This window comes from Mobula birostris, chromosome 15 (genome assembly GCF_030028105.1).
Source record: "Mobula birostris isolate sMobBir1 chromosome 15, sMobBir1.hap1, whole genome shotgun sequence".
Taxonomy (NCBI): Eukaryota; Metazoa; Chordata; class Chondrichthyes; order Myliobatiformes; family Myliobatidae; genus Mobula; species Mobula birostris.
In genome coordinates this window covers 19,894,772-19,906,844 of record NC_092384.1, presented here as the reverse complement: position 1 = coordinate 19,906,844, position 12,073 = coordinate 19,894,772, and the positions used below count along the sequence as shown (strand labels likewise).

General features: G+C 41.0%; 1 protein-coding gene across 3 annotated transcripts in view; it reads right to left on the bottom strand.

Moving 5' to 3' along the window:
- The window catches only part of mbtps1 (membrane-bound transcription factor peptidase, site 1), a 125,725-nt gene that overhangs the window by 55,113 nt on the left and 58,539 nt on the right, over positions 1 to 12,073 (bottom strand). For all 3 annotated transcript variants that reach the window (XM_072279408.1, XM_072279410.1, XM_072279409.1), the window contains exons 9-10: positions 6,817 to 6,919; positions 462 to 613 (exon numbers count right to left, since the gene is read on the bottom strand). In XM_072279408.1, coding sequence (XP_072135509.1) covers positions 462 to 613; positions 6,817 to 6,919 — 255 coding nt within the window. The remainder of the gene's footprint in view (positions 1 to 461; positions 614 to 6,816; positions 6,920 to 12,073) is intronic.

Sequence of the window (12,073 nt, the reverse complement as noted above, 5' to 3'; positions counted from 1 at the left end):
CCCTTGGGAGAGTATTCACATACCCCATCTGTTAACATTTCCCAGAAGCCTCCATGTAATCTTGAGATAAATTTATAGTAGCAGCTGTCTTAAATATTTACAGACAATAATCCTTGTTTGCTCAAAATACAGAAGCATCCTGTATGTAATTTGATAGTGGTTAAATCACACATGGGATGTTTTCCATACAACAGGTAGAAAAATGTAATCCTACTCCAAACTTGAAAAAAAGTTCTTGATAGAGCAGACACACAATTTACAGGAGTTTCATTAATGATGTGCTGGTGGGCTACAGATACTTTTGCAATATTGACTGTTGTAATAGACTCAGAACAGAGCTTTATTAAGGCTTCCATCACTCAGGCTCAGGTATGGGCCTTTGCCATTGGGTGTCAGAAGCCCTGAAGCCCAAGTGGAATAGTACATTCCACTTGCTTGCAATCACATCAAGATGTACTCACCTTGCAAGCAGAGTGACTGCACCAGCCACCACTGGTGATGCCACACTGGTGCCCGAAAGTGAACGGCAACCTCCTTGCATACCAGAGCCTCGCACACTAGAGCCATAGGTCACAATGTCTGGTTTCATTCTGCCATAACCACCAGGAAGCTCCTATGGGAAGGAAAACAAGCATTCATTTGGCAAGAACTCAATGCAATAGCCACAAATGTTAATTCGTGTATAAATTTGGAAGAATATCATACACTAACATTAGCAAATGGTCAATGCTGAGCAGAATGAGTACAAGCAATAATCTTATCTGGTATTCACCACCTTACTAACATAGGCAAAGTATTTTTATTTTAAGTTTCAAGCACGGGCTGCTTAACCATGGGCCAGGCTCTGAAAATACAACATTGAAACAAGAAGGTACTCATTATGGGTTTCAAAACACTGGACCTTCTTTACAAGTAGGTTGAACAGTCGATTAAATATACTTGCATCAGATCATTCAGAATTGCAGATACACATGCAATAAAAATATTCCAATGCCTCACAAGTCAAAGCTGTATTTAATTTAGTACTTTTTAAATCCTCAAGGCTCTCGTACAGTTCAATTGCAAAATCAGAGCCTTTTATATTCCCCTTTCGAAGTATTTTGCAGTCAATGAAGTTTTTCAAGAGTGCAGTTTCTGTTTTAATTTAGGAAGACACTAGTCTACCTGTGCACAGAAAACCCCCAATACAACAATGGGATCATTAGAAAACTGTTTATAAATAATAAATTTTCATCAGAGGACATCAAGCAAATGCTGCCCTATAAAAAGGATAGCTATGTGGGTTCTTTAACATTCACCAGTCTTGTTTGAATAGCTCACTCTAGCAACACAATTGGCAAAGCATAATTGCCTCAGTATATTCTTCTGGAGTGAAAAGCTGGATTTCTATACTCAGATTATTAGTTAGACCTGAATTTATGACCTATCATGGCAGAATAAATTGTAGAATTGAGACCAGTAATGGATTATCTGGCAATGAATACAGACGAACACAAATAAAGATCCCCCAAGGATTATGAACACCCAACTTGTAAGGGAATACAGCCCATTTGGGGAGGCTACAGGCATCTTCTGCTGTGGAAACTTGCATTATGGCTGCATTTCCAATTTACAAACTAGTCAGATTATGAACACCACAGGAATAGAACACTGCCATAACCTGGAGAGGACCTGAGATGTCATTACCCCCCTCCATGCCTTGTGGTGCATCAGGCGGCAACCTTGCAGTTACTTTAACATTTATCTGTTTTTTTTTACAAGGATGAGTTGCTAGCTCAGTGCTCAACCCAGCATGGATGGAAAGCATGCAAGGAGCTGGCTGGATTCGAACCAAGGACCATTTACCTTTAAGTCCAATGTAGATGCCACTACACAACCATACGGCTAAAGGGGGAGGACCTGTGCCAAAATTGTAGTTACCAATACACATACACAGAAGATGGGATGTTATGTTGAAGTTGCACAAGTCATTGGTGAGGCCTAATGTGGAGTATTGTGTGAAGTTTTGGTCACCTACCTATAGGAAAAATGTAAAAAAGACTGAAAAACTACAGACAAAATTTACAAGGAATGTTGCCATGTCTGGAGAACTTGAATTATAAGGAAAGATTGAATAGGTTCGGACTGTATTCTTGAGAATGCAGAAGATTGAGAGGAGATTGATAGAGATATACAAAATTATGAGGGGTATAGATAAATAGAAGCAGGCTTTTTCCACTGAGGGTAGGAGGGACTACAACCAGAGGTCATGGGTTAAGGGTGAAAGGTGAGAAACTTAGAGGACCATGACGGGAACTTCTTCACTGAGAGGGTTGTGAAAGTGTGGAATGAGCTACCAGCACAAATGGTGCATGCAAGCTCAATTTCAACATTTAAGATAAGTTTGGATAGGTACATGGATAGTAGGGGTATGGAAGGCTATGGTCCTGATGCAGGTCAATAGCAGGAGGCAGTTTAAATGGTTTTGGCATGGATGAGATGAACTGAAGGGCCTGTTTCTGTGCTGTATTTCTCAATTGCACTAAACAGCAAAGTTTTGTAATCAAGAATGAGGTAATGATCAGATAATCAGTATTGCTGGTTGAGGGATAAATGTCAAACAGAAAACAAAATGCCCCTACTGTTATTTAAACACCATTAACTTAAAGCTGTACAACTGTGTCCTGAAGTAAGAAGATTACTTATCCTCCATGGCACTGGAAGCTATTTTGGCTTATCAACTCCACGAGCTCCCAGCAGGGTAATCACAGTGGTCCCATTCTCCATCTCCTTATTTCCCTCTATCATTGCATATTACTCTTTCTCTCGTGCTCATCAATTCTTTCCCTCTTACCAACACCAAGGACAATTAACTCACTAGCACATTTGTGGGAGGTGGGAAGAGACGAGAACATCAGATAATTCTACACAGGATGTGCAAATACTTGAGTCAGCATCCAAGGTCAAGGTTAAATCTGGGTATCTAGAGTTATGAGGCAATGACATTAACCACAGCAACACTGTAGCAAAGTAGCAAACCCATCGACTGGATGCATTTAGATTTCTGAGGGGTCGAAGTTTCAGATTACAGGGAAGAGATTGAGGATTGCAAGTAGACGCATCTGAAGATGGTGAGTCTGTAGAATTCACATAAAAACTATAAAGGCCAAGGTACTTCTAAGGAGATGGGCAAATTCCTAGAGACAAAACAAGGAGAGTGGAAGAGAGCAGGAATATGGTGTTAAGATATATGATCAATCATAAACATGCTGAATAGCAGACTTGCTCCATTTATGCTCTAATGTTTTTAAGTAACACTGAATTTATTTGTGTGGTTGATGTCAGAATGTGCATATCAGACCACATTTAGTCGTGCCCTAAACATGGAAGAAACATGAAACAAAACTTTAGAAATGTGAGATTAGTCATACATTGTACAGGTTTAAAACAGACTCTAAAAGTACAATGAGATTACTTGCTTTGAAAAGTACAAAGAACTTAAGTTACACACTGCAATGCTCTCAAAAGAAAAAGTTTACTGCGAAGTGCACATCAATGTTCCAATGTGCTACACACAGATCTGCATAAAAACAATTTTAACAACAGGTAAAAGTTCAACACCACCATGAACAAAGCAGCCCAATTAATTGACATTCTAACCACTGTCCTATGCAAACATTTACTCCCTCAACACTCATCACCACTTATAAAATGCAGTTTATCACCTTGACAAAACTTCCATTAAAGCATTTAAAAACTCATTGTCTTTGCCATCTTGAGACAATAACACAAGACAAATGGGAACACAACAAAGCACAAGTTCCATTAAAAGATCACATGCAATTTTGACTGTTCTTTCATTTACAGGACAGTACAGTACAAGAACTAGCCCTTCTGTCCACATTGTGCCATACTAATTAAGTTAATGGCACCAAATCCCTTCTACCTGCACAAACCTTTATAGATGTGTGGTGGAGAGTATATTGACTGGCTGCATCACTGGTTGGTATGATGCCAGTGCCCTACAAAGAGTAGCGAATATGGCCCAGTTCATCACAGGTAAGCCCTCCTCATCACTGAGCACATCTACACAGAGGACTGTCACAGGAAAGCAGCATCTCTCACCAAGGCCATGCTCTCTTCTCACTGCTGCCATCAAAAAGGTGGTACAGTACAGGAGCCTCAGAACTCACACCAGGATCTGGAACAGTTATTACTCCTCAACCATCAGACTCCTGAACCAGAGGGGATAACTTTACTCAACTTCACTCGCCTCCATCACTGAACTATTCCCACAAGCTATGGAATCACTTTCAAGGACTCTTCATCATGCTCTCAAAATTTATTGTTTATTTATTTCATTTTGTATTTACACAGTTTATTATCTTTTGCACACCAGTTGTCCTTTATTGATTCCGTTATGTCTATTGGATATATTGAGCATGCAGCAGGAAAATGAATCTCAGTGTTGTATATGATGATAGGTATGTACTTTAATCCATAGCTGAGGAGGGGAGAAGATGGCGGCGCGACACAGCATGCAGCTGCTCCGAAATGATATCGTATTTGTTAAATAGGGGCCGTGCACAATCCTGATTTGATGGAGACGGACATGAGAAGCACGGAGGAACATCTGGAGAAACTTCTGAAATGCCTGCTTCATTGCCGCTGCTACTGTGCGATCAAGAATCTCCGGAGGGGAAGGCCCCAAATCTTCGGCTTTGCCTACCGCCTGTTGCCAGGGCTGGGGTCGAAGCGCTCAGCAGAGATGGTGCTCGGTGCTCGGTGTCGGAGGCTCGAAGTTTTCAGACGGACTCAAGAGTCGGCTGTGGTCGGGTGCTTTCAGGGTGCTGCATCAGCAAGTTTGCAGCGCTGGAAGCTCATGGCAGGATGAGAGTTTTTCTTCCTTCTACCGTCTGTGTGAGATGATGGGACTTTCGAGAGAATTTGAGACTTTTTTTTACCGTGCCAATGGTCTGGTCTTCATCAAATTACGGTATTGCTTTGCACTGTTGTAACTATATGTTATAATTATGTGGGGTTTTTTTGTCAGTTTTTTTTAGTCTTGGTTTGTCTTGTGTTTCTGTGATATCTTTCTGGAGGAACATTGTATCATTTCTTAATGTATGCATTACTAAATGTCAATAAAGGAGGACTGTGTGTCCTCATAATCTAATCTAATCTAATCTAATACCCTTCCATTCTCTGTATATTCATGTGCTTATTCAAGACCCCCTACATCTGCTCCCACTCCTGCTGAGAAAAATTCTTAAATTTACTAAGTACGGTAGGAGTTCTCCTTCGGCAGTACCTCAGAAACAGGAATTGCTTGCCTCCACTCTGATTTTGAGTTCAGAAGTGACTAATGAAACCAATACAGAAAATGAAGTCTGTAGATGGGCCACAGATGCCTAACAGATGCAATAAATGGGTAGAGTGTGAAACGTTCACTGCTTTTGCCAATTATTATAAGGTATATGGAGGAATTTAAGGTGGGAGGTTATATGGGAGGCAGGGTTTAAGAGTCAGCACAACATTGTGGGCCGAAGGGCCTGTACTGTGCTGTACTGTTCTATGTTCTATGTGCTCCCAATACATGAACGAGGTTGTTACTACAATTCAGAAAATTCTTTTCCACCTTAAATATTCATGGGCCAAGGATTCATGGTGGAAAGGGTTTCATATTTTTCCAAGGAACTGTTGAGTACATCCTAACCTTATCTTCCATTGACAAGGGAATCTACTTTGAGGGCACTCAGAATGACACACAGATTTTCAAGAACCTGGTGTTAGGCTTGCAAACTACATAGTATGTGCATTGAAACAGGAAAGATATAAATAAGATGGTATAAATAAATCTGGTAAGATGGCAGCACGTTCAATTGCAGCGGCTTCTACAGGATCAACCAAAGATGCTACTGTCTACCCCATCAGCAAGTTGCTCGTTGGCAGAGAAACTGAAGGAATTGAACTTGGTGTGGATTATACTTCCACTTGTGTCAGGAAGGCATGTGTTGGGCAAAGGACCCAAGTTTAAAAGCAAGTGATTGACTGAGTCGGTTTCTTGTGATCGCAAGACACTTTCGGACATTGTTAATGTAGAATGTTGTAAGTCCAATTCACTGATTTATTGGCGGAAGGCGAGGGAGCTGCATGGCCTCGGTCTTATCATAGGAAGGACTAGATCTCAAGCCGCAGTGGCCGTCCCCTGTTTAGAGCCGCCTGGAAGAGAGATGTCAGATTCAGTGCACTCCACCAGAGGTGGTATAACGCGGTGTCTAAGCAGAAGTCAGTGCTGCCCCTCACTTTTCACATAGCAGAAGACAAGCCATATTGTGTTCAACCGCAGATTTTTTCAACATTCATGTACTCAGGGTCTTGAACTATATATTTTTTTTGTGTGACCTGTATTTTTCTAATACCTTACCATGTGCTTGCTATCTTATATGTGCTGTAGGTGCCTTGTACTGTGTATGACTGTTGGTACCATGTTTTGCACCTTGGCCCCGGAGTTACATTGTTTCGTTGGCTGTATCCATGGTTATTACAGTATGGTTGAATGACAATTAAACTATAATAAGGCCATTAATGGCTGTAACATTGGCCTTGGAGGGTACCTTGACAGTAATCAATTATCCATCCAATGAACTCAGAAGGGGTTTAAGAGGAACAAATGCCTTGAGGTGCCTGCTGGAGGTAGGTCAGTTCTCAGAAAGATACGGAAGGAATGAATGCTGCTATACAATACTGCTAAAGTCAAGTACAGGTGAGCTTTATGTGTTGGTCTTTCTGTGGTCAATCTGCAAGTAAGAGATATACAATTCATTGCTAACTTACCCAAGTGGTCATTCCTCTGGAGGAGAATCGAGCCATGTTGTCTTCAAAATCAATCCCACCTACACCAATTACATCCATCTGGTCAGCAGGATTATTGAGAGTACTGGAAAAGATGAAGCAACATTAGATTCAAAACATTTAAGGCTAGAATGAGTTAATACTATAAGATGGATCTTCTAGCCATTAATGTAGCAAATGCAATCATCCGACGGGCTGAAGAGGATAAAGAGCTATGATCCATCATTGATAAACCGAAAACTGCAGTAATAGGCTGAGGTTGTAAATTAATGCGCAAAACTGTTGAAATAATATTAAAAATATCTTTCCAAAATTTTTCCAAAAGAGGCCTATGAGTCAAAGAAGCTATCTCAGAGTGACATCTGTCACAAACAGGATTTATATGGGAGTAAAAATCGAGCTAGTTTATCTTTAGACATATGAGCCCTATGAACCACCTTAATTTGTATCAACGTATGTTTAGCACATATTAGAGCTAACTAATTGAAAAATTTTCTCCCATTTCTCTACAGGTATGTGAAGTTGAAGTTCCCTTTCCCATTCATTTTTAATTTTATCTGATATACCTGGCTGTATTTTCATAATTATATCATAAATAGCTGTGATTAAACCCTTCTGCTAAGAGACCAATCCCCCTATTACATTTCAATGGTTTTCCCAAATCATATCATGTTTAAATTTAGAAAAAATTAGAAGCGTCATTTTTGATCCTTCAGTTAAATTTGAAGAGACCTGGAAGCCATTTATTCAACACTTTCATTTGATGTAGCTTGACCTTTTCCGAATCCTTTTTATTAACCTAGAATATACGGATAGAGGAGCGGAGTTGACAACATTAATGATTGTATTCAATGTAATATATTAGCCCAGCCTTGTTTTGCTTCAATCAGTTTTTGGTTCAGTTTAGTTCAGTCTTTTTTTCTTAGCTTTTTTGTTACTTTTTGGGGTTTTTTCTTTCCTGTGATTTTTTTTATTTTTCCTTTAATCATGATTAACTATATCGAGAGTTTGGGAGGTTTAGTATACTTGTATTTTTTCTATAGTTTTACTTGCATATGTCTAATATCAATAATGTAATTCCAATCTCTTTGTATTACAATTGTTACTATGTTTTCGAACTTGAAAATCAATAAAAAGATTAAAAAAGAAAGAGTAAGTTAATAAACTAGGATTATTATTTAAACTGTGTCAAGTCATGGCAAACATAATAACTTTCATTATTTTTCTAAATTCTGTTTAAATCTCTGGCAGCTAATGATGTGCTTTTTTGAAGTTTTGCCACTGCAAAATAGACCGGTCTAAACATACTAATTTGTTGTCAAAGATGCCATAAACACGTTTATGATACTGAACATTCCAGAAGTCTTCACGCATGTCAAGAGTTTAGAACTCTCCTGACCTTCTGCAATTACTGCCAATCCAACTTTTTATACTAACATGGAGAAGTAAGCTTTAAGCATATCAGCTAAAACAAACAACTTCTGACTACACTCAAATGCCAAGGCAAAGTTGAATCCACAGCCTTCAGATTCGAGAAACTGCAGTGCAATTTTTTTTTCATTCATTTACAGAATGTAGGTGTTGCCAGCTAGGCTAGCATTTATTGCCCATCCCTAGTTGCCCTTGAGAAGGCGGTGATGAGCTGCCTTCTTGAACCACTATAGACTCTGAGGTGTAGGTACACCCACAGTGCAATAATCAAAGTCATAGGAGAAAGACAACATGTCGTTTTGTGCAATTTTAATGACTCTATGTAAATCAATAGATTTTAAATAATTTAAGTCTTGCAATAAAGGAAGAACTTTATTTTTGAGCAGCATCAACAATATTTATAAGAAAGACTCATTCAGTAAAGGGATTTAGGATTCCAGAAAGCAAGATCCATGTAGCTGAAACCACACTCTCCAATAAAGGGAATGGAATGAGCATGGACACGGTTCAGTGTACTTTCCCGGTCAGGTACTGTTTCCATCCCACAAACAAATATCAAACCAAAGAGGATAGGTTCCGGTAAGTTTTGTTTTGTTTATTTAGAGTAGAGAGAATGCCAGGCAGGATGTTGGAATGCTCCTCTTGCAGGATGTGGGAAGTCAGGGTCCCTGACAACGACACCTGCAAGAAGTGCATCCAGCTGCAGCTCCTAACAAAGTAAGATCCATTAAGGAACTGGAGCAGGAGCTGGATGACCTCCAGATCATTTGGGAGAATGAGGTGTTTATAGATAGTAGCTTCAGGGAGGTAGTTACGCCAAAGCAGCAGCGCACAGGTAATTAGGTTACCATCAGGCGAGGGAAGGGGAAAGGGCAGGCAGAGCAGGGTTCCCCTGTGGCCATTCCCCTCAACAACAAGTCTACTGATTTGGATACTGTTGGGCGGGGGGGGGGGGGGAGAGGGAGGGGAAGGAATGACTTACCTGGGACAAACTGCAGCAGTCGGATCTCTGGCACTGAGTCTGGTTCTGCAGTGCAGAAGGGAGGGTGGAAGAAGAGGAGAGCGGTAGTGATAGGGGACTCAATGAGATACAGAAAGGAGGTACTGTGGTCGTGACAGAGACTCCCGGATGGTTTGTTGCCTCCAGGGTGCCAGGGTCAGGGATGTCTCTGATCGCATACACAGCATTCTGAAGTGGGAGGGTGATCAGCCAGATGTCCTGGTACACATCGGGACTAATGACGTAGGAAGAAAGAGTGAGGAGGTCCTGAAGAGTGAGTATAGAGAGCTTGGTAGGAAGTTAAAAAGCAGGACATCAAGGATGCTAATCTCAGGATTGCTACCTGTGCCACGTGCCAGTGAGGGTAAGAATAGGATGATCGGGCAGATGAACATGTGGCTGAGGAACTGGTGTTGGGGGCAGGGTTTCAGATTTCAGGATCATTGGGACCTTTTCTGGGGCAGGTGGGACCTGTACAAGAGAGATGGGTTACACATGAACTACAAGGGGACCAATATCCTTGCACAGAGGTTTGTTAGTGCTTTTAGGGAAGGTTTAAACTAGATTTGCAGGGGGATGGGAACCAGAGTGCCAGAGCAGACAGTGGAGCGGGGGTGAAAATAAATGATGATAAAAAATCATGCAAAGTCACAAATAGAAGGGTTGTGTGTGGTGGTAATAATCTTCTGAGGTGTGTCTACTTCAATGCAAGGAGTATTGTGAGGAAGGCTGATGAGCTGAGGGCGTGGATTGACACATGGAATTAAGACATTATAGCTGTTAGTGAAACTTGGCTGCAGGAGGGGCAGGACTGGCATCTTAATGTTCCAGGGTTCCGATGTTTCAGACGTGATAGAGGCAGAGGAATGAAGGGTGGGGGGCAGGGGGGTGGCATGCTAGTCAGGGAAAATGTTACAGCAGTGCTCAGGCAGAACAGATTAGAGGGCTTGTCTACCGAGGCCATATGGGTGGAGCTGAGAAACAGGAAAGGTATGACCACATTAATGGGGTTGTATTATAGACCACCCAATAGTCAGCGAGAATTGGAGGAGCAAATCTGCAGACAGATAGCAGACAACTGCAGGGAACATAAAGTTGTGATAGTAGGGGATTTTAATTTTCCACATATTGACTGGGATTCCCATACTGTTAAAGGTTTAGACGGATTAGATTTTGTAAGTGTGTTCAGGAAAGTTTTCTAAATCAATATATAGAGGTACCAATTAGAGAGGATATATTAGATCTCCTATTAGGAAACGAGTTAGGACAGGTGACGTTAGTGTGTGTAGGGGAACACTTTGGTTCCAGTGATCATAACACCATTAGTTTCAACTTGATCATGGATAAAGATAGATCTAGTCCTCGGGTTGAGGTTCTAAATTGGAAAAAGGCCAAATTTGAAGAAATGAGAAAGGATCTAAAAAGCATGGATTGGAACAGGTTGTTCTCTGGCAAGGGTGTGATTGGTAAGTGGGAGGCCTTCAAAGGAGAAATTTTGAGAGTGCAGAGTTTGTACGTTCCTGTCAGGATTAAAGGCAAAGTGAATAAGAGTAAGGAACCTTGGTTCTCAAGGGATATTGGAACTCTGATAAAGAAGAAGAGAGAGATGTATGACATGTATAAGAAACGGAGCAAATAAGGTGCTTGAGGAGTATAAAAAGTGCAAAAAAAAATACTTAGAAAGAAATCAGGAGGGCTAAAAGAAGACATGAGGTTGCTCTGGCAGTCAAGGTGAAGGATAATCCAAAGAGTTTCTACAGGTATATTAAGAGCAAAAGGATAGTAAGGGATAAAATTGGTCCTCTTGAAGATCAGTGTGGCCGGGTATGTATGGAACCAAAAGAAATGGGGGAGATCTTAAATGGGTTTTTTGCATCTGTATTTACTAAGCAAACTGGCATGGAGTCAATGGAAATAAGGCAAACAAGTAGTGAGGTCATGGAACCTACACAGATTGAGGAGGAGGAGGAGGTGCTTGCTATTTTGAGGCAAATCCCCAGGACCTGACAGGGTATTCCCTCGGACCTTGAAGGAGACTAGTGTTGAAATTGCGGGGGCCCTGGCAGATATATTTAAAATGTCAATATCTACGGGTGAGGTGCCGGAGGATTGGAGGATAGCTCATGTTGTTCCGTTATTTAAAAAAGGCTCTATAAGTAATCCAGGAAATTATAGGCTGGTAAGTTTGACGTCGGTAGTAGGTAAACTTTTGGAAGGAGTACTGAGAGATAGGATCTACAAGTATTTGGATAGACAGGGACTTATTAGCGAGAGTCAACATGGCTTTGTGCATGGTAGGTCATGTTTAACCAATCTATTAGAGTTTTTTGAGGAGGTTACCAGGAAAGTGGATGAAGGGAAGGCAGTGGATGTTGTCTACATGGACTTCAGTAAGGCCTTTGACAAGGTCCTGCATGGGAGGTTAGTTAGGAAGATTCAGCTGCTAGGTATAGATGGAGAGGTAGTAAATTGGATTAGACATTGGCTCAATGGAAGAAGCCAGAGAGTGGTAGTGGAGGATTGCTTCTCAGAGTGGAGGCCTGTGACTAGTGGTGTGCCACAGGGATCAGTGCTGGGTCCACTGTTATTTGTCATCTATATCAATGATCTAGATGATAATGCAGTAAATTGGATCAGCAAATTTGCTGAAGATACAAAGATTGGAGGTGTAGTGGACAATGAGGAAGGTTTTCAAAACTTGCAGAGGGATTTGGACCAGCTGGAAAAATGGGCTGAAAAATGGCAGATGGAGTTTAATACAGACAAGTGTGAGGTATTGCACTTTGGAAGGACAAACCAAGGTAGAGC